The 18,097-nt window shown below is 53.9% G+C and overlaps 1 protein-coding gene across 1 annotated transcript; it reads right to left on the reverse strand.

Annotated features, from left to right (window-relative positions):
• Positions 1-1,083: 1,083 nt before the first annotated feature.
• Positions 1,084-17,834, reverse strand: LOC134341258 (nucleolar protein 9). The gene is made up of 11 exons (XM_063039115.1): positions 17,687-17,834; positions 16,419-16,814; positions 15,728-16,216; positions 14,029-14,148; positions 13,792-13,933; positions 7,358-7,547; positions 6,983-7,123; positions 6,368-6,487; positions 5,303-5,533; positions 3,252-3,357; positions 1,084-2,634 (listed from the first exon to the last, which is right to left on the reverse strand). Exons 1-11 carry the CDS (start codon positions 17,832-17,834, stop codon positions 2,453-2,455), a joined length of 2,265 nt encoding a protein of 754 aa, XP_062895185.1. The 3' UTR covers positions 1,084-2,452.
• Between the last annotated feature and the right edge of the window lie 263 nt (positions 17,835-18,097).

An 18,097-nucleotide genomic window follows, 5' to 3' on the forward strand; every position in this document is an offset into this window, starting at 1 on the left:
CTTGTGGGGCAGGGAGAATGCTTGGGACCAGGGGCAGTGGGTGGGGAGGGGTTAGGGGGGAAAATACCTCTTCCAAAATCTAACCCTTCCCTCCCACACAACCATCCATTTTCTATCACCTGTGTGCCTATCTAAACATCTCTTACATGTTCCCCCACCCCACCCTGTACTTTCCCCCAATCACCATAACAAAATAACATTACGCCGTCCCGTATTAGCCATTTGTGGCCTGGGGAAAAGTCACTGTCTGTCCACTCTGACTGTGCCTCTTATCATCGTATATGCCTTCCATCCTCCACTTTAGAGAAGAGCCCCAGCTCGTTCAATCTATCTTGATAAGACAGGCTCTCTGGTCCAGGCAGCATCCTGGTAGATCTCCTCTGCCCTCTCTCTAAAGCTTCCACATCCTGCCTCTAATGAGACAACCAGAACAGAACGCAATGTTCCAAGTATGGTCTAACAAGGGGGAAGAGAGGGGCGAGGGAGTGAGCACAAGTGACCAGCCTGTATGCTCCAGCCTTTAGCAGCAAGGTTAAATGCTGTAACAGTGCTTCATGCTCGAGGACGGTGGTCCCACAAATAATTGTTGAGAAACACAAAGGATTTAAAACCAGGTTGGTGCCCCTGTTGTTTCAGACCAGACAAGATGAGATTTAAGGTCTGGAAATGTTTACAGGGCAGGACGACTAGCGATGAAATAGCACTGGCCAAGACTAGGGCCACAACAGTGAAGACTCTCTAACCCAGGCAGCATCGTCGTAAATCTCTACACACATCCTTCCTATGATGAGAGACACATCACATACGAGATCTGAGAGGAGCAGTGTTGATGTTTGCAGAGGGAGAAGCGGGAAGAAGAGGGAAAAAGCACGCTGACCTGCAGGGAAGGTGGGAGAGGAGGGAAGGGGATGGGTCCATGGGGGTTAAGCTGTAAACAAGTTGACCTGGTCAATAGCTGAATGGGAGCAGTCAGAGGCAAAACGGAGACCAAGGAAGGTAGATGTTGTGAAAAGCAGAGCAGGGAGACGTGCCGGGCAGGTCAGCCTGGACATGTTCCCCACTCCCAGAGGGGGTGAGGGAAACACAGAGAAGCTGAGCCAGAATATTTTCCCCATTTATTGACCAGAGAATATTATTTACATCTCACTCCCTACCGCTTTCACCCATCAGAGACACCACCACCACCTCCCACCTCTCATCTCCCTCCCAGTTCTGACGGGTGGGGGGGGGGAGGAGGGATGGGGGTCCTTGTCCTGAATCACCGACGCTTGTGCCACATCACAAAGGCATGGACTGACCCGCCGAGGATTTCCAGGCCCTTCCAGTTTCACCGAGGACGGTCACAATAACAAATCTGTTTGTTTCTTCACGGGGGGTGACAGGGTGGCGGGGTAGTGGGGGGGGCAACATCTGACAAACGACTGCGTGACAAGTTTGCACGGGGCAACAAAGCTAAAACCTTTATCCAGAGCAACACACAAGGGAGCCGGAGGAAGCCAGCAGCGTTAACCCCAACTCCCCGGCATCTGCAGTCTCTCTCCTTCAGGGGCTTCGCTCCTACTCACACGATTCTGTTTTCGAAAAGTGGCCGTGGTTCTGTTGACATTGTTGGCTAATGTTCTAATTTCTGAAATAAGTTTTTAACACAAAGGACTTGGTGGTCTTGCCCCGAAACATTGACTGTTTATTCCCCACCACAGATGCTGCCAGTCTTGCTGAGTTCCTCCAGCATTTCACAGGCTGCTCTGGATTTCCACTATCGTCAGAACCTTCAGTACACGGATGCCACACCCTTTAACGAACCAAGCGGTCTGAGCCCTGAGAGTGGGTGACTCTCAGTACTGGCACCTGCGTGTTTATTGTTCTCCTTTTTTAAAAAAAACTTACTTTTAAACCATTCTTGGTTAAAACCTTTACGGACAATCGATGCAGGTGAGCTCGAGAAGACCAAAAATGACAAAGTTCTTCCAGCGTTTGACCTTAGATTGTTACCCCGATGGCCACAAGGGGTGGGGAGGGGGGCACAGTCTGGGAGTACACGTTCAGCCGTACAGGAGGATGGAAGTTCTCCACCCGGAGGACGGTGCAACTTCGGAATTCCGTCCCCGAACTCAAACGCCACGCCGGAGTCTAGTCTGTTCACAGACTAACAGATTTCTGGTTATTGAGGGAAGGGGATCTCAGTGATGGGGGGCCAGGGTAGAAACGGGGGACAGACTGTCTGCCCCGCCTGCCCCACCACCCTGCTCCGAAGTTGCAAGTGTCTGAGTGGCCCGGTCATGGCAGATACCGGGAATTCCAACCGCCGGCAGAGGATTCCGACGGCCATTCCGGACTAGATTCCCCTTGGCAGGTGCCTCCCCCTCTGCCCCGACCGGATTAAGTCACACCCAGAGGGAACGCCGGGAGAGACGGACCGGAGCAGGGGGTGGGGGTTTGGGGGAAAGAAGCCTCACGGCGTTTCCGGCATTCCAGCTTCAGTCTCCAGGATGTCGGAGACCGCCTTGCGCTTCCTGGTTTCTGACTCCTGCAAACTCTCCCAGTCCTCTAGCTTCCTGCGGAAGGTCCCCAGGTCCATTTTCCGGATAGCACGGTGTCCATAGCGGCTGGCCTTCAACAGTTCCCTCTTTTCAGCTGGAGGTAGTGGGGGAGGGGAGGGGGGTTTGTGTAGGTAGGGCCAGGAGGGAGGCATAAGGGGGACAAAGAGGAGGAACGTCAGCTAGTGAGGGTTACCAGCTGCTGCCCTATTGCCCATGGCACCTCCCTCCCCCAGAGCATGAAATGCCATTACCTCGCTCAGTCTCCCACAATGACCCGGGACACACTTTCAACCTCCAACCCCACCACTTCTAACCCTTTGGCCCCTACACCGCCCCATCTCACTTTCCAGGGTCTCAGAATCCCCTTACACCCACTCCCAGCCACTGGGCCTACTCTCCACCACCCCGAGCCCACTAGAGTCCACACCAAGGGTCCCACCGTCCTAAACAACCCCTCCCCTCCAAATGCCTTACACAACTACTGACCCTGGGACACCTAACCTCTTCCTATCCCAGGGTCCCCATCTTAACACGACCCTCTCTGCCTCTCTCCCAACCCTGCAATACATGGACACCTCCTTGCCCACAATCTGCCGGGAGCCGGTTGCCCGTGATGCTCTCCTCCTTCTCTGGACCGACAGCACCCCCCTCTGTCAAAACACATGCACTGACGTGGTGACCCTCCCAGCCCAGGGAGAAGGGGAGACTCACACAGCTCCTGGGCGATACTCCGTCGCATCTCGAGCGGTGCAAAGAGCCAGATCTGGTCGAAGACCCGGCTGCCATGCTTGCTACAGGCCAGCTGGAAGAAGTGACCCTGTGGGGAGAGGAAGTGGGAGGGAGCAAGGATCGAGAGGGGAAGAAAATATAGATTCCAAGGTAAAATTTGGGGATTTTCAGATTGGTTGAAGAGGGAGAGCGATGTGGTTACAAACAGGACGGGAGTGAAGAGCACAACAATGACATTCAGTGCCCATACTTGCCCCCACCACCCACCCACAAACATCTCATCCCTGGTACACCCACTACCCTCGACTCCAGGCCAACAGTCCCCTTCCCCTTGAAGCACTGACTTGTACTGTAGGAGGTAGCCATTCGGTCCACAGCTTCCTGCTAGTTCACAGTGACCTGGTCTCCTTTCCGGTTCACAGGCTCTCCTGGAATCCTCTGGGGAGAGTCTCTGCCTGCTGCAGCCCACTCTGACCCAGGTACTGAGTCCGAACCCACAGCCAGTTACACGCCCCCCACCCCCGACACACTCTCCTTCATAACTTACCCTTGTTAACCCTCTCTGTCCCATTTAATATCTCACTACCCTTTGATATAGGCATCCATTAGCCTCATGAGACCATGGATTTGCACCTTGGAAGGTTTCCAGGGCGTTGCCTGGGCAAGGTTGTATGGAAGACCGTCAGCTGCCCATGCTGCAAGTCTCCCCTCTCCACGCCACCAATGTTGTCCAAGGGCCGATACAGCTTGGCACTGGTGTCATCGCAGAGCACTGTGTGGTTAAGTGCCTTGCTCAAGGACACAACACGCTGCCTCAGCCAAGGCTCAAACTAGTGACCTTCAAATCACTAGACGAACGCCTTAACCACTTGGCCACTTGCCAACACCCCTTGATAAGACTGATGATAACCCCTCTCACATTGAAAATGAACCTCCTTCCCCCAATCAGGACACTCTGTCCAATTTAGTAAACCACCCCCCAGAATCAGGACCCCAGTTAACCCCCACCAATAATACATTTAATAACAGTCCTTTGATTGGACCCTCATTAATCCCATCAGTCCTATTTAATATTAACCCACCCCCACAGCAAGACTCTTGTTAACCCATCCCATTTAACAACCTATCCCTTTGATCAAAACCTCACTTCCCCTCTGTCCTGTTTAATATCCACCACTTCCCTAATGGAATCCAACTGAACCCCGTATGTCCTATTTAATAGTAATCCTCCTGCTAAAGGGGTTCCCAACCTTTGCTATGCCATCGATGCTTCTGTGGACCCTGGTTGGGAACCCCTGCTCTTGATGGACCCCCATAAGCATCCTGCCCACGCCCAGTTCGTTCTCGTTCTTGTTCATGTTCGTTCTCTCACAGAGACACACACACGCGCACGCCCTGCTGGCTCCCTTTCTCCTTCGTGTTCGTTCTCTCACAGAGACACACGTACACACACGCACGCCCAGTTCGTTCTCGTTCGTTCTCTCACAGAGACACACGTACACACACGCACGCCCTGCTGGCTCCCTTGCTCGTTCGTGTTCGTTCTCTCACAGAGACACACACACGCACGCCCAGTTCGTTCTCGTTCTTGTGTTTGTTCTCTCACAGAGACACACGCACGCACAGTTCGTTCTCGTTCTTGTTTGTGTTCGTTCTCTCACAGAGACACACACACACGCACGCCCAGTTCATTCTCGTTCTCGTTCGTGTTCGTTCTCTCACAGAGACAAACGTACACACACGCACGCCCTGCTGGTTCCCTTTCTTGTTCGTGTTCGTTCTCTCACAAACGTACACACACACGTACACACACGCACGCCCTGCTGGCTCCCTTTCTCGTTCGTGTTCGTTCTCTCACAGAGACACACGTACACACGCGCGCCCTGCTGGCTCCCTTTCTCGTTCGTGTTCGTTCTCTCACAGAGACACACGTACACACGCGCGCCCTGCTGGCTCCCTTTCTCGTTCGTGTTCGTTCTCTCACAGAGACACACGTACACACGCGCGCACGCCCTGCTGGCTCCCTTGCTCACCGTAAACTTGCGGAGCACGGCTTTCTTCTGCTTTTCGGACACGGTGGTGCTGTCGATGAGGGAGTCGAAGACGTGGCTGCCGGCGGGGTTACAGGCCAGGACGAGGAGGTCATCCACCGGGCTTTCTGCCATGCTGCGCACTAAGGTGATGGGCTTCTCGAAATTCAGCAGGTGCTGCGCCAGGAGGGTGCCATGGTAGTTCACCAGCTTGAGTCGGGCAACACCAGACGGCTGCGGGCGAGAGAGAGGGAGAGTCAGTCCCAACGGTATCACAGGCAGATGATTGCCCTGGGTCAGAGACACACAGGGACTCACTGAGGGTGTGGAATACAAAATGGATCCCAATCTACGGGCAAAATATTAAACTGGACAAGAGATCCCTATCAAGGGGTAAAATATTAAACAGAACGAGAGATCCCGATCGAGTGGTAAAATATTAAACTGGACAATAGACTCAGATCGAGGGGTAAAATATTAAACAGGACGAGAGATCCCAATCTATGGGTAAAATATTAAACAGGACGAGAGAGACCCTGATCAAGCAGTAAAATATTAAACGGGATGAGAGATCCCGATCGAGTGGTAAAATATTAAACTGGACAATGGACTCAGATCGAGGGGTAAATATCAAACTAGTAAAAGGGATCCTGATTGAGGGGTACAATATTAAACCGAACAATGGACTCCAATCAAGAGGTAAATATTAAAGGGACAAGGGGGATCCGATCAAGGGGTAAAATATTAAACCGGAGAAAAGGGATCCTGATCAAGGGATAAAATATTAAATGGGACAATGGACTCGAATCGAGGGGTAAATATTAAAAGGGACAAGGGGGCTCTGATGAGGCATAAAATATTAAACGGGATGACAGCAATCCCGATCAAGGGGTAAGATATTAAACGAGACAAGGACAAGGTTCAGAGGCTTACTAGCCCATGGCAGAGGTCTAATCCCACCCTCAGGGCAGTGTGGGGCTGTTATTTGGTCCCAATGCCTTCCTACCACCCACAAGGTGGCACAGCCCAGTGCCACGAACCAGTTTCCCCCCCTGCCTCGCCACTGACCTCGTACTCGGACTTGGAGTCCTGCTCCGGCAGCTGGAAGAACACCTGGTAGGTCTGGAGGGAGACCAGAAGCAGGAAGCAGGATCGCTTGCGTGAGACGGGTTTGTCACAGTGGAACGCCTGGAGACAGAGAGGGGGAAAGGAAGCAAGGTGGGGTGGGAGGTTGTGAGCAGACAGAAGGGTAGACCTTAAGATCAACATTATCTGGTCGCCACCCCAGCCCATGCTCACCCCCTCCACCCCCACCCGATTACCCTAGGCCCTATGAGGAGCATCCCCTCACCCAAAACCAAGCCTAACACACCTGACCCCTCTCCCTCCTGCTCTACCCCCTTTGCCAAAGTATATTCCCTCTCTTCATCTCTCCCACACCTCCTCAGGCCTAAAAACCCCTTCCTGCTGTGCCTTGGCCCCCTTCTCTTGCCACGCCTTCAGTCAGGACTCCTGCCGCACCCCTTCACCCCACCATCTGGTGCTGCATCTTTCTACTGTCCCTTCCCTTACCCCCCGGGCACCTCCTTCCCCCATTCCTTCCTCCCTGCTTCCCTCTCGTGTCCTCTCAAACCATAAGCCCCCCTCCCCCATTCCCTCCCTGTGCAAGGGCCCACCCCTCACCTCCAAGAGGTGGTTCATCATCTCTGCCTGGCCGCTGCTGTGCCGGACGCAGCCCGACACCATCTCCACGACCACACCCAGGTGACCCTCGGCCAGGACATCCTCCACACTGGGCAGCAGCTCCCCACATATCTCCGAAAACTGCGGAAGAGTTGGCAGTCAGCCACTGGAAGAAGAAAGGGTGGGCCGAAAACAGCGGAGGGTTGGAGGCCACGCTGAGGAGGCGCGAGGGCAGGTTGGGAGGGGCAGGCAAGGATGCAGAGTGGGCCAAGGAACGGAGAAGGGGGAGGTGAGGAGGTAGAAGGGGTTGGGGAAAGAGGGGGCCGAGGGGTAGGGAGTTGAGTTCTCCACCCCACCCCATTTGGATCTACTCACCAGAGAGGTGGGGGCCACTGCCAGAGCTCGCTGCACAGCAAAGTTGGCCATGGGGTGGAGGGCCAGCTCCTCCAGTCTGCCCTTCAGGTTCGAGGTGTAGAATTCGGTGAAGAGCTTGGCGTCCATCACTAGCACCACCGCCTCCAGCAGCCGACTGCCCGTCCTGTCCTTCATGAATTCCAGGAGCGAGCTGGGAGAGCAAGGCAGGAGGCCATGAGAGGGGTAGGGAGGCTTCTGTGTACCCTCAGCCCTGTCCCCTCTGAACTGGGTACCAGGCCCATGCCTCAGTCCAACGCGACCACCACCACCCCCACGCCCAGCTCTCTCTCGTCCATTCCCAACCCAATTACTGTGCCCTTCCTAGCGACGTTCACCCTTCCTCCGTTTCCCACCCTCCACTGCCCATGTCCCCTTCAACCCTCGCCATGTTTATCAAGGCCTCTCCGTATGGATCACGGCTTGACACAGCAACAGGTCTGCACATGACAAGAAACTGCAGAGAGTCATGGACACAGCTCAGCTCATCGCGTTAACCAGCCTCCCTCTTCACAGCTCCATCTACACTTCTTGCTGCCTCGGTAAAGCACCCGGCAGATTCCAGAGCCCTACCCACCCCAGACATTCTCTCCTCTCCCTGATATACAAAAGCCTGAAAGCACGTACCAGCAGGCTCAAGGAGAACTTCTACCCCCCACCCCATTCTAAGACTACTGAACTCCAGTACAGTAAGTTACACTCATGACCTCACAATCTACCCCGTTATGATCTGCCCACACACGATCTGTATTCCTCCACTCCCTATACACTCTTCAGTCTATCCAAATACCTCTTAAACCACCATCGGTCTGTTTCCACCAGTTGCCCTGGTAGGCCATTCCAGGGACCCAATGCTCAATAAACTTTCCCTCAATGTCCCCTCGTATTTGGTGTCTGTGGTGGGAAAAAGACTGTCTACACTTAGCAACACACACAAAATGCTGGGGAAACTCAACAAGTCGGGTAGCATGTATGGAGGGGAATAAAGGACATATCGGGCTGAACCGTCAACTGTTTATTTCCCCCCACAAGTGCTGCCTGACATGCCAAGTTCCTCCAGCATTCTGTGTGTGCTCCAGCCCTTGCAGAATCTCTCCTGTTACTGTCTACCCTCATTCTGCTTCTCGTGATGTTGGAAACCTCGGACAGGGTCTCCTGTCAGCAGGAGAGGCCTCGAGACCAGTGTAGGTCACTCACATTGAACACCGGGGCAGACGAGGAGCCATGGCCCATTCCTGCTCCGGTTTCATTGTGTTCTTTCTTCTTCACAGAGTCTGCAACCCGCTCCAGCCCTGCCTCAGTCTCCCGTCTCCGCGGCCTCCTCGGTGCCACTCCGAGCCCTCACCCCCCGAGCACCCTGCCTTTCGGTGCTGGGCTCCTGGGCTCTGGAGCCCCCCAGAGTCCCTCCAGCAGACTTGCACTTTGTTTTCACTCTCATTCTCGTGGGCAATTTGATGACCACAACACAGATCAGGGGACTCTGCTCTTTCCCATGCAAAAGGCAGGACCTCCCAGTGACTAACCAGTGCAATTCCACTTCCCATTCTGACATATCAGTCACGGCCATGATGAGACCAAACTCAGGATGGAGCAGGAACACCTGTCTGGGTAGCCTCCATGCTGATTGCATGAACATCGATTTATCCAGCTTCTCTCCACCAACCCCCCCCCCAGTTACTATTCCCCATTCTGGTGACCTCTCGCCCCTCCTCTGCTCCTGCTATCATCTCCCTCTGGTTCCTTTCCTCTTTCCCTTTATTCCACGGTCCACTGTCCTCTCCTACCAAATTCCTCCTTCTTTAGTGCTTGACCTCTTCCACCTGTCCCACCCCAAACTTCTTTCTTCATCCTACCTCCCCACCCTGCCACAACCTTCCCCCTCACCTATTACCAACCAGCTTGTACTCCTTCCCGTCTTCCTACACTGGTTTCTGCCCCTTTACTCTTCCAAATGAAGGGTTTTGGCCCGAAATGTTGACTGTCTCTTCTTCTCCGTAGGTGCCACCCGACCTGCTGTGTGCGTTCTCCTCAAGATCTCCAGCATCGGCAGAATCTCGTGCTTCTAATCACAGTGGTAGTTTTATTTCATGCTTAGTTTTTCCCGATGTGGCAGATGGAATTTAAAGCAGACCAACTATTGCACTTTGGGAGGACAAACCAAGCAAGTCTTCCACCAACAACAACAGGAATTCCGCAGATGCTGCAAATTCAAGCAACACACATCAAAGTTGCTGGTGAACGCAGCAGGCCAGGCAGCGCCTCTAGGAAGAGGTACAGTCGACGTTTCAGGCCGAGACCCTTCGTCAGGACTAACACCGTCTTACGCCGTGAATGGCAGGGCATTGAGGAGTGCTGTAGAACAGAGGGATCTGGGAATACAGGTCCATAATTCATTGAAAGTGGTGTCACAGGTAGACAGGGTCGTAAAGAAAGCTTTTGGCACATTGACCTTCAAAAATCAGGGCACTGAATATAGGCATCTGGATTATATTTTGAAGTTGTACTGGAGGGGGAATATAGAATATTTTGTGCAGTTCTGGAAAGTTATCAATAAGCCTGAAGGAATTTATAAGGATGATGCCGGGACCTGAGGGCCTGAGTAATAGGGATGGTTGGATAGGCTGGACTTCATTCCTTGGAGCACAGGTGAACAAGGGGATCTTATGGAGGTATACAAACTGACCAGCAGGATAGGAAGAGTGAACGCACAGCCTTTCCCCCTCAGCTTGGGTGCAACTGGAACTTGTGCTCATAGGTTTAGGATGAAAGGTGAAATATTTAAGGAGAGGAAATCTCTTCACTCAGAGGGTGCTCCAAGTGTGGAACAGGTTGCCAGTGGGAGTGATCGATGTGGATTTAGTTGTAACATTTAAAGCAGCTTGGACAGGTCCATGGATGGGAAAGATTTGGAGGGGGATGGGAAGGGTGCAGGTCGATGGGACTGGGCAGGAGATTAGGTGGGTATTAACAGAAAGGGCCGAATGGCCACCTTGGATGCTCTAGTGCTGTATAGCTTTGTGTGCCTCCCCGACAATGACTGTACAGAGAACAGGTTCTTACAGCCGGGGGTGGTAATGGGGACAAGCTCCCACTACCTATTAAATGCTCCCAACGGTGCGTGTCCCAAATAGCCTCTGACAACCAGTCCAGCTCCTGGCCTTCACATGTGGCTTGGCCGCTAAGCTAGGCGGAACCGTTTCTACTGACAGGAGATGCGGCAAAAGGCAGTTTTCCAGCACCTTAAAACCAGTCGCTTTGGGCAAATGGGGCTTGTCAGCTCATCTGGGAGGAGGAAAATTCTGATCTCAAACCTCCGCTGCCTTGTGGCGATACCAACCCATGGGGAAGGCTTCAGGAGTGAACCCCCAGGGGAAAGTCTGGAGCTGGAGTCCCTGAGGCAATCCTACATTGAGTTCAATGCTGACTGGCAACTCCTGCGACACTGCTGGTGCTAAAACCGTGCTGGCCTCTGCTGCTCCTCTGGGGTCATCAGCTGCGTGGAGCGGGCGAGCCTGCTCTCCATAGCGTGCTACCCTGGCTTGCGTATCACATAGACAACATATCTATGGTTCAGCCCAACCAACAGAGGCATCACAAAGAACCACAAGACAAAGGAGCAGAATTAGGCCGTTCAGCCACACGAGTCTGCTCAACCATTCAATCGTAGCTGATTTATTATCCCTCTCAACCCCATTCTCCTGTCTTCTCCCTGTCACTTTTGACAGCCTAACTAATCAAAAACTTATTAATCTCCGCTTTAAATGTACTCAATGACTTGGTCTCCACAGCCGAATGCACCCTCTAGGTTAAAGAAATTTCTCCCCTTCTCTGTTCCAAAGGGACGTCCTTGTATTTTAAGTCTGTGCCCTCTTGTCCTAGACTCTCCCACTATGGGAAATATCTTTTCAAAGTGCACTCTATCTAAGCCTTTCAATATTCGATAGGTTTCAATGAGATTGCCCCTCATAAATACGTTCTGACCAGTGCCCGATAAATCCTCAGCAGTAGGTCATTGCTTCTATATTCTAGTCCTCTTAAAATGAATGCTAACGTTGCATTTGCCTTCCTTACCAACGACTCAATTTACAAAAGTTTACCTGCATTACGACTCCCAAGTCCCTTTGCACCTCTGATTTTTGAATTTGCTCTCCAATTAGAAGATAGTCTATGCCTTTATTTCTTCTCCCAAGGTGAATGACCTCCCCACACTGTATTCCATCTGCCACTTCTTTGCCCATTCCTTAAGTCAGGCTAACTGGCCTATCACTTCCCGTCTTTTGCCTCCCTCCCTTTTTAAAGAGTGACCTCGGCAACTGTCCAGTCCTCTGGAAATGAAATCTAGTGATTCTTGAAAGATCAGTTCTAATGTCTCCACAATCCCTTCAGCCACCTCTTTCAAATTCAAGCTTAAGCTTATTGTCACTCAACCATATCTACATAAACCGCCGAACGCAATAACCTTCCCTGGACCAAGTGCACAACACCGTACGTATAAATCAAACACAAGATAATACTGCCACAAATAAATTAACAAATAAGGTGCACTTACGTCAGAAGTTAAAAAGTAAACAGTATAACTCCACTGGCTCCTCATACGTGATGAGACCTGGTGGCGGCAGGGAGTTCCGTCGTCTCCCTGCCTGGGGGAAGAAGCTGTTTCTCATTCTAACAGTCCCAGCGCCTCCTGTCTGATGGTGGAACCCTGGGGTGCAGTCCGTCCGATCTAGCAGACTTGTCTATCTTTAGGCCTTTCAGCTTCGCAAGCACCTTCTCCTAAATAAACACTCACTTCCGCCGCCAACACTCTCAAATTCCTGGCACAGGCTGGTACAGCACGAGAACAGGATCTTCAGCACACCATGTCATGGTGAACTAATTACATTAAAGGGTTAACTAGGCGCTTCTGCCCACACAATGTTCCTATCCATCCATTCCCTGTCAAAGAACCACACAAATACCTCTATCGTATCTGCCTCCACCACCACCCAAGGCTCACACCGCTTGCCCTGCCCATCTCTTTTGAATAATCCCCCTCTCACTTCAAATGCATGCCCTCATATATTAGATATTTCAGCCCGGGATGGGGTTGGGGGGCGGGGGGTGGGAGGAGATACCAACTGTCTACTCTATCTACACCTCTAATAATCGTATAAATGTCTATCAGGTCTCCCCTCAGCCTTTGACGTTCCAGGGAAAACAACCCACGTTTGTCCAACCTCTCCTTACAGCTCCCGTCCTCCCGTCCGGTGATTTGCTGCTGTATCCTCTCCACACCCTTCCTGTAAAGGGCCGACCAGACCCCAACACAATCCTCTAGTTGTAGCAGGGGGCGCAGACTGAAGGTGAGAGGGGACCCGAGGGGCAAGCTTCTCCCCCACAGTGGGTATGTGGAATGAGCTGTCGGAGGTCAACAGCAACACCACTGGCTCCCTCACACAGAGTGGGTGGGGGCACTGAAGTCAACTGTAACCTCACCCCCCGCTATAAACCGAGATGTGCCTGCACGTGCTGGTGCACAGTGTGTACACGTTGGCACGGTGCACGCCTGTGGCCATAAACGGAGATGTGCCTGCACGCGCTCGTGCACAGTGTGTACACATTGGCACGGTGCACGCCTGTGGCCATAAACGGAGATGTGCCTGCACGTGCTGGTGCACAGTGTGTACACGTTGGCACGGTGCACGCCTGTGGCCATAAACCGAGATGTGCCTGCACGTGCTGGTGCACAGTGTGTACACGTTGGCACGGTGCACGCCTGTGGCCATAAACGGAGATGTGCCTGCACGCGCTCGTGCACAGTGTGTACACATTGGCACGGTGCATGCCTGTGGCCATAAACGGAGATGTGCCTGCACGTGCTGGTGCACAGTGTGTACACGTTGGCACGGTGCACGCCTGTGGCCATAAACCGAGATGTGCCTGCACGCGCTCGTGCACAGTGTGTACATGTTGGCACGGTGCACGCCTGTGGCCATAAACGGAGACGTGCCTGCACGTGCTCGTGCACAGTGTGTACACGTTGGCACGGTGCACGCCTGTGTCTATAAACGGAGACGTGCCTGCACGCGCTCGTGCACAGTGTGTACACGTTGGCACGGTGCACGCCTGTGGCCATAAACGGAGACGTGCCTGCACGCGCTCGTGCACAGTGTGTACACGTTGGCACGGTGCACGCCTGTGGCCATAAACGGAGACGTGCCTGCACGCGCTCGTGCACAGTGTGTACACGTTGGCACAGTGCACGCCTGTGGCCACCGGCGTGGTCGTGCTCTCCGAGGATGGCAGGACACAGACACCATCAACAGGCCTCACGTGCCTGAGCGCGCGAGTCACATGGAACCGTGAGACAGACTACGGCCAGGGCAGGGGAAGCGGAGACGGCGGGAGACGAGGGTTACCTGTTCTGCCCATCCTGGCTTGGCTCCCCGAGGGACTTGAGAATGGCTGAACACAGCTCCTGAGCCACGTCCGGCAGCCTCCGCCCCAGGACGCGGGCCGCCACCTGCAGCACCGCGCTGGCCGTGGGGTTGGTCAGGAACTCTGTGGAGAGATGAGGAGGGTGAGAGAGGCAACCTCTGCAGATCGTCCCTTCCCTCGCTGGCCCCCTCGAACCTCGCAGTGGCGAGGGACCTCACCTGTCATGTTGTCTGCCAGCAGCTGGGCGTAGTCACGCAGCTCGTCCAGGAACCCTTCCGGGACGCTGAACTCCTTCACCTGTCCGGCACGGAGGTCCAACCCTCTGTCGAGGTCAAAGCCTGTCGGAGAGGGGCAGAGCAGGTCACAGGCCGTAGGCGTGTATGAACGGACGGACCGTGGGAGCAGGAGGAGGAGGGAGGACTGGACTGGAACGTTATCAGGGATCAGATGATTTTATACAGGTCGACCTTCACTAATCCGGCACCATTGGGACCTGAGGAGTGCCCGATTAGTGAAAATGCCGAATTACAGAAGGATCACATTAAGCATAATCAGTGCCAGATTAACAAAGGAACCGAATTACAGGTAGTCGGATTAGTGAAGGTCGACTGTACTAAATACGGAATCAGGAATGAGTGAAACGCTGGATTTAAACCAGGGATTCCAGCAGTTTATATAATGCCTGGGTGTCAGCCACAGGTTGGAATCAAACCCTGAAGTCCGGGGTGTTCATCTGGAATATTGCATTCCCGGAAGTGGGTTACAGGCTGGGATCTAACCCTGAGGTTTGTGGGGGGTGGTGTTCATTTGGAATACTGGATTCCCGGAAACCCGGTTACAGGTTGGGATCCAATCCTGAGGCTTGGCTTGGGGGGGGCGGGGGTGCAGGAGACAGCGTTCATTTGGAATATTGGATTCCCAGAAGTGAGTTACAGGCTAGAATCTAATTCAAGGATTCAGGAGGTTTACATATAGAATAAGTGACTCTCAAGAGTGAGTGAAATCCAATCCAGAGGTTCAGAGTTCAAAGAACATTCACTAACAAAGTACAGCCTGATATTCACTTCCTTACAGACAGCCACAAAACAAGAAATCCGAAAGAACCCATAAATTAAAGACCCCGACAAACACCCAAGGGGGAGGGGAGGGGGAAAACAAACAATAGACGGTAAATGACCTACAGAGTAAAAGTGAGTCCTCCGACACGAAGCCTGGAGCAGGAACACAGCCTCAGACTCAGAGCAGAGTAAAGCTAACAGAGCAGCAAGCAGAACCGGTCCTGACACATGGCCATTCCAATCCATCCGGCCCAGCGTTTCTATCATCCATACGTCAGTCGTTCCTCGCACCAGGACCCAGGCCACGTAGCATCGATACGCTCAGAACCTGGACAACGCCTCCATGTTCCGGCCCATACCCGAGCTTTCCAAACCGGCCCAGCGCTTAGATTGACCAAACCTCACTCTGGATTTCCTCCGTCTCCTGCACGCCTCAGTGCCCCCCCCTTCCCACTCCATCTCACACCCATGTACCTCAACTCTTGACTCAGCCTCCTCTTCACATGCCTCTTCACCGTTCACAGTGACAGTTTACCATAATGGTTTTTTTTAAAAACAGAAAAAGCATTGTAAATATTTCTTGCTCTGGGAACCACGAGTAAGTTGTCACCTGAAATGTTTGGAATGAGATCCCCAGTTCTGAGTTACAGGCTGGGATCTAACCCAAGGGCTCAGCGTTTTTACGTCGAGGATGACAGATCCCTGTGAGTGAGTTACAGGCTGGTATCCAAGCTACAGTCTCAGGGATTGATAACTGAAATGCAATATTCTTGGGAGTGGGTTGCAATCCAGAGAGGTTGTGATGTGGAGAACATTTGAGTGGTTGTCCCACCGGATGGTGCGAAAGTGCTAGACTCACCCTTGGGTGTGTCCTTGTGGGTACTCCTCCGCAGTTTGCTGGCACAGGGCACCACTCCCCCCAGCACCTGCAAGAGATCCCGCACGAAGAGATTGCCCTGCGCGTCCCTCACGTATTTCAGGAGGTCGCTGCGCACACAACTGCTCAGCTGCCGGACCTGCCCCTCCAGGGTTCTGCCCTCGCCCCCTTCTTCCTCCTCGCCCTCTGCGTCGTCATCGTCCTCCTCCTCCTCCTCCTCCTCCTCGCCCTGCTCCTGCAGGTTGCTGGCGAGCTGGGTCACCTGCAGGAGGGCCGCCTGCATCACGCGGGCCCCACACCGGTGGCTGGCCACGAGCCACAGGTGGGGCTGGAGGGCGGCGAGGAAGCGTCGCAGGGCAGGAACGTCGCACTGGTCCACCAGCCGCACCAGGAAGATGCTGCCGTCGGGGTTGGTGCAGACCCGCACCTCCCTGCCCTTGATCTCTGTCAGCACGTTGGAGAGGAACAGCCCTGGCCGGGGAGAGAGGAGGAAGAGGATGGTTAGCAAGTCCGAGGCCACAGTTCCACCACCCATTCCCTCCTCTCCCCTCCCCAGCCCACCACTCACTCCGTCCTCCCACCCCTCCCACTATCGGCCTTCAATCCCCCTCTGGCGTCACATTCTGTCCGATTCTCCCCTCCCCCCCAGGTGACACTGACGCCAGTCCCTCACTCTTTTCCTCCTTGTCCGGAAAGCCGTTCATCAGCGTGGGCATCAGCTGCTGACAGTAGACAAGGACGCCACGGACTGAGTGGTGAGGAGTATCGTTCTCCTCCACCACGCTGCCCAGTTCCCCGATCGGTCCGCCACCGGAAATCGATCCGCTCCCACGTCGGTTCCTCCGCTGTCTCTGTCGGGTGCGGCGGTCATATTGGTAAGGGCGGCGGCGATGCTTCGCCCCTGCGGCGGCCATCTTGTTAAGGGCAGCGGCAATGCGTTCCTCCCTGCTGCGGCCATCGCGGTAAGAGGAGACAGGGAGCGCGTGCGCCATGCCTGACCAGCGTCCATCTTGGGAAGGTAAGACCGGCGTGGACAGAGTGGGAAATGCCCACCTTGGGAAGGCAGCTCCTGTGTGAATGGAGAAGACACTATCTTGGTAAAGGATGTTTGGGATTGATAGGATTTTTAAAGTGCTTTGCCTGTCCCTCCCCTCGCTCCCTCCTCCAGCTCATCCCTCCCTCACTCCCTCCTCCAGTTCCCTGTCCGTCCCCTCGCTCCCTCCTCCAGCCCCCCCGTCTCTCACCTTGCTCCCTCCCCACTACCCTCCCCTCACTCCCTCCTCCCTCCCCTTCTGCTTCCCTGCACTCACTCCAACCCCACTCCTTTCCCAACCTACACCAGCTCACTCTCTCCCACAGCTTCTTCCATAGTCACAGTCATACTTTATTCATCCCGGGGGAAATTGGTCCACCAGGCCATCAGACTGCTTAATTCATCAGGCACAGCCGTATTTCTATGTTATATTGACTATCCTGCAGTACGTAATATTTAGTATAAATTATTATAGTTGCACCTGCACATTTGAACAGGTAAGGTAAAGATTTTACTCCTCGTGTACATGAAGGATGTAAATAATAGTCAATTCAATTCCCCTTCACACTCCTCCTCCGGCCCCTTCCACTCTCTCCCCAAACATTCCTCCTTGTTACTCCTCTTCCTCCACCCTCAACTACAACCCTTCACTCATCTACCTCTCCCGAATGATTGCCTAATCGCTTTGCCTCTCCTCCCCTCGCAATGCCCCCAGCCCACTCCCTCTCCCTTCCCTCACTCCCCTCAATCCCTACCCCCTCACTCCCCCAGCCCTTCTGCCCCCCCTCCCCCATTACCCCGTCGCGCTCCCCTCTCCCCTCACTCGCTCCCTCTCCCCGCCTCCTTCCTTCACTCCCATTTTCCCTCCCCCTCTGCCCCCGGGGGCACGGAGGCCGGCTTCTCCTCACCCTTCTCCTCCTTGTCCGGGAAGCCGTACATCACCCTGGGCATCAGCTGCCGACCGTAGCCGAAGTTGTCGCGGTCCGAGCGGCCGGAAGCCGCGCTCCGCTCCGCCATGTTGCTCCGTTGCTGTTTCCACGCGCCGGAAGCAGTCATTCGTCGACCCGGTTGCTCCTTTGCCCCGGCTGGGCGCGACGTCCATCTTGGTAAGTGTGGCTTCAATTCGTCCCCGCCAAGGCGGCCATCTTGGGAAAGGGATACAAGAAGCGCATGCGCCTTATTTGACTACCTTCCATCTTGCAAAGGTACGACCTCGGTAAATAACATGGAAACGGCCATCTTGCTAAGGTATTGGTCGGGTGGCTGGGAAAGCGACCATCTTGGTAAAGGATACTGGGATTGTTTGGGTTCGGTTTAAA

This window comes from Mobula hypostoma, assembly GCF_963921235.1.
Source record: "Mobula hypostoma chromosome 10 unlocalized genomic scaffold, sMobHyp1.1 SUPER_10_unloc_4, whole genome shotgun sequence".
NCBI classification, from domain to species: Eukaryota; Metazoa; Chordata; class Chondrichthyes; order Myliobatiformes; family Myliobatidae; genus Mobula; species Mobula hypostoma.

Excerpts from the sequence above, each read along its gene's own strand:
- LOC134341258 (XM_063039115.1), bottom strand. The coding sequence starts at position 17,834 with ATGACTGCTTCCGGCGCGTGGAAACAGCAACGGAGCAACATGGCGGAG. Across the intron at positions 16,815-17,686 it reads CCCGGACAAGGAGGAGAAGG|GAGCTGCCTTCCCAAGGTGG; the intron begins GTGAGGAGAAGC and ends CCATTCACACAG. Across the intron at positions 3,358-5,302 it reads CCGTGCTCCGCAAGTTTACG|GGTCACTTCTTCCAGCTGGC; the intron begins GTGAGCAAGGGA and ends CTCTCCCCACAG.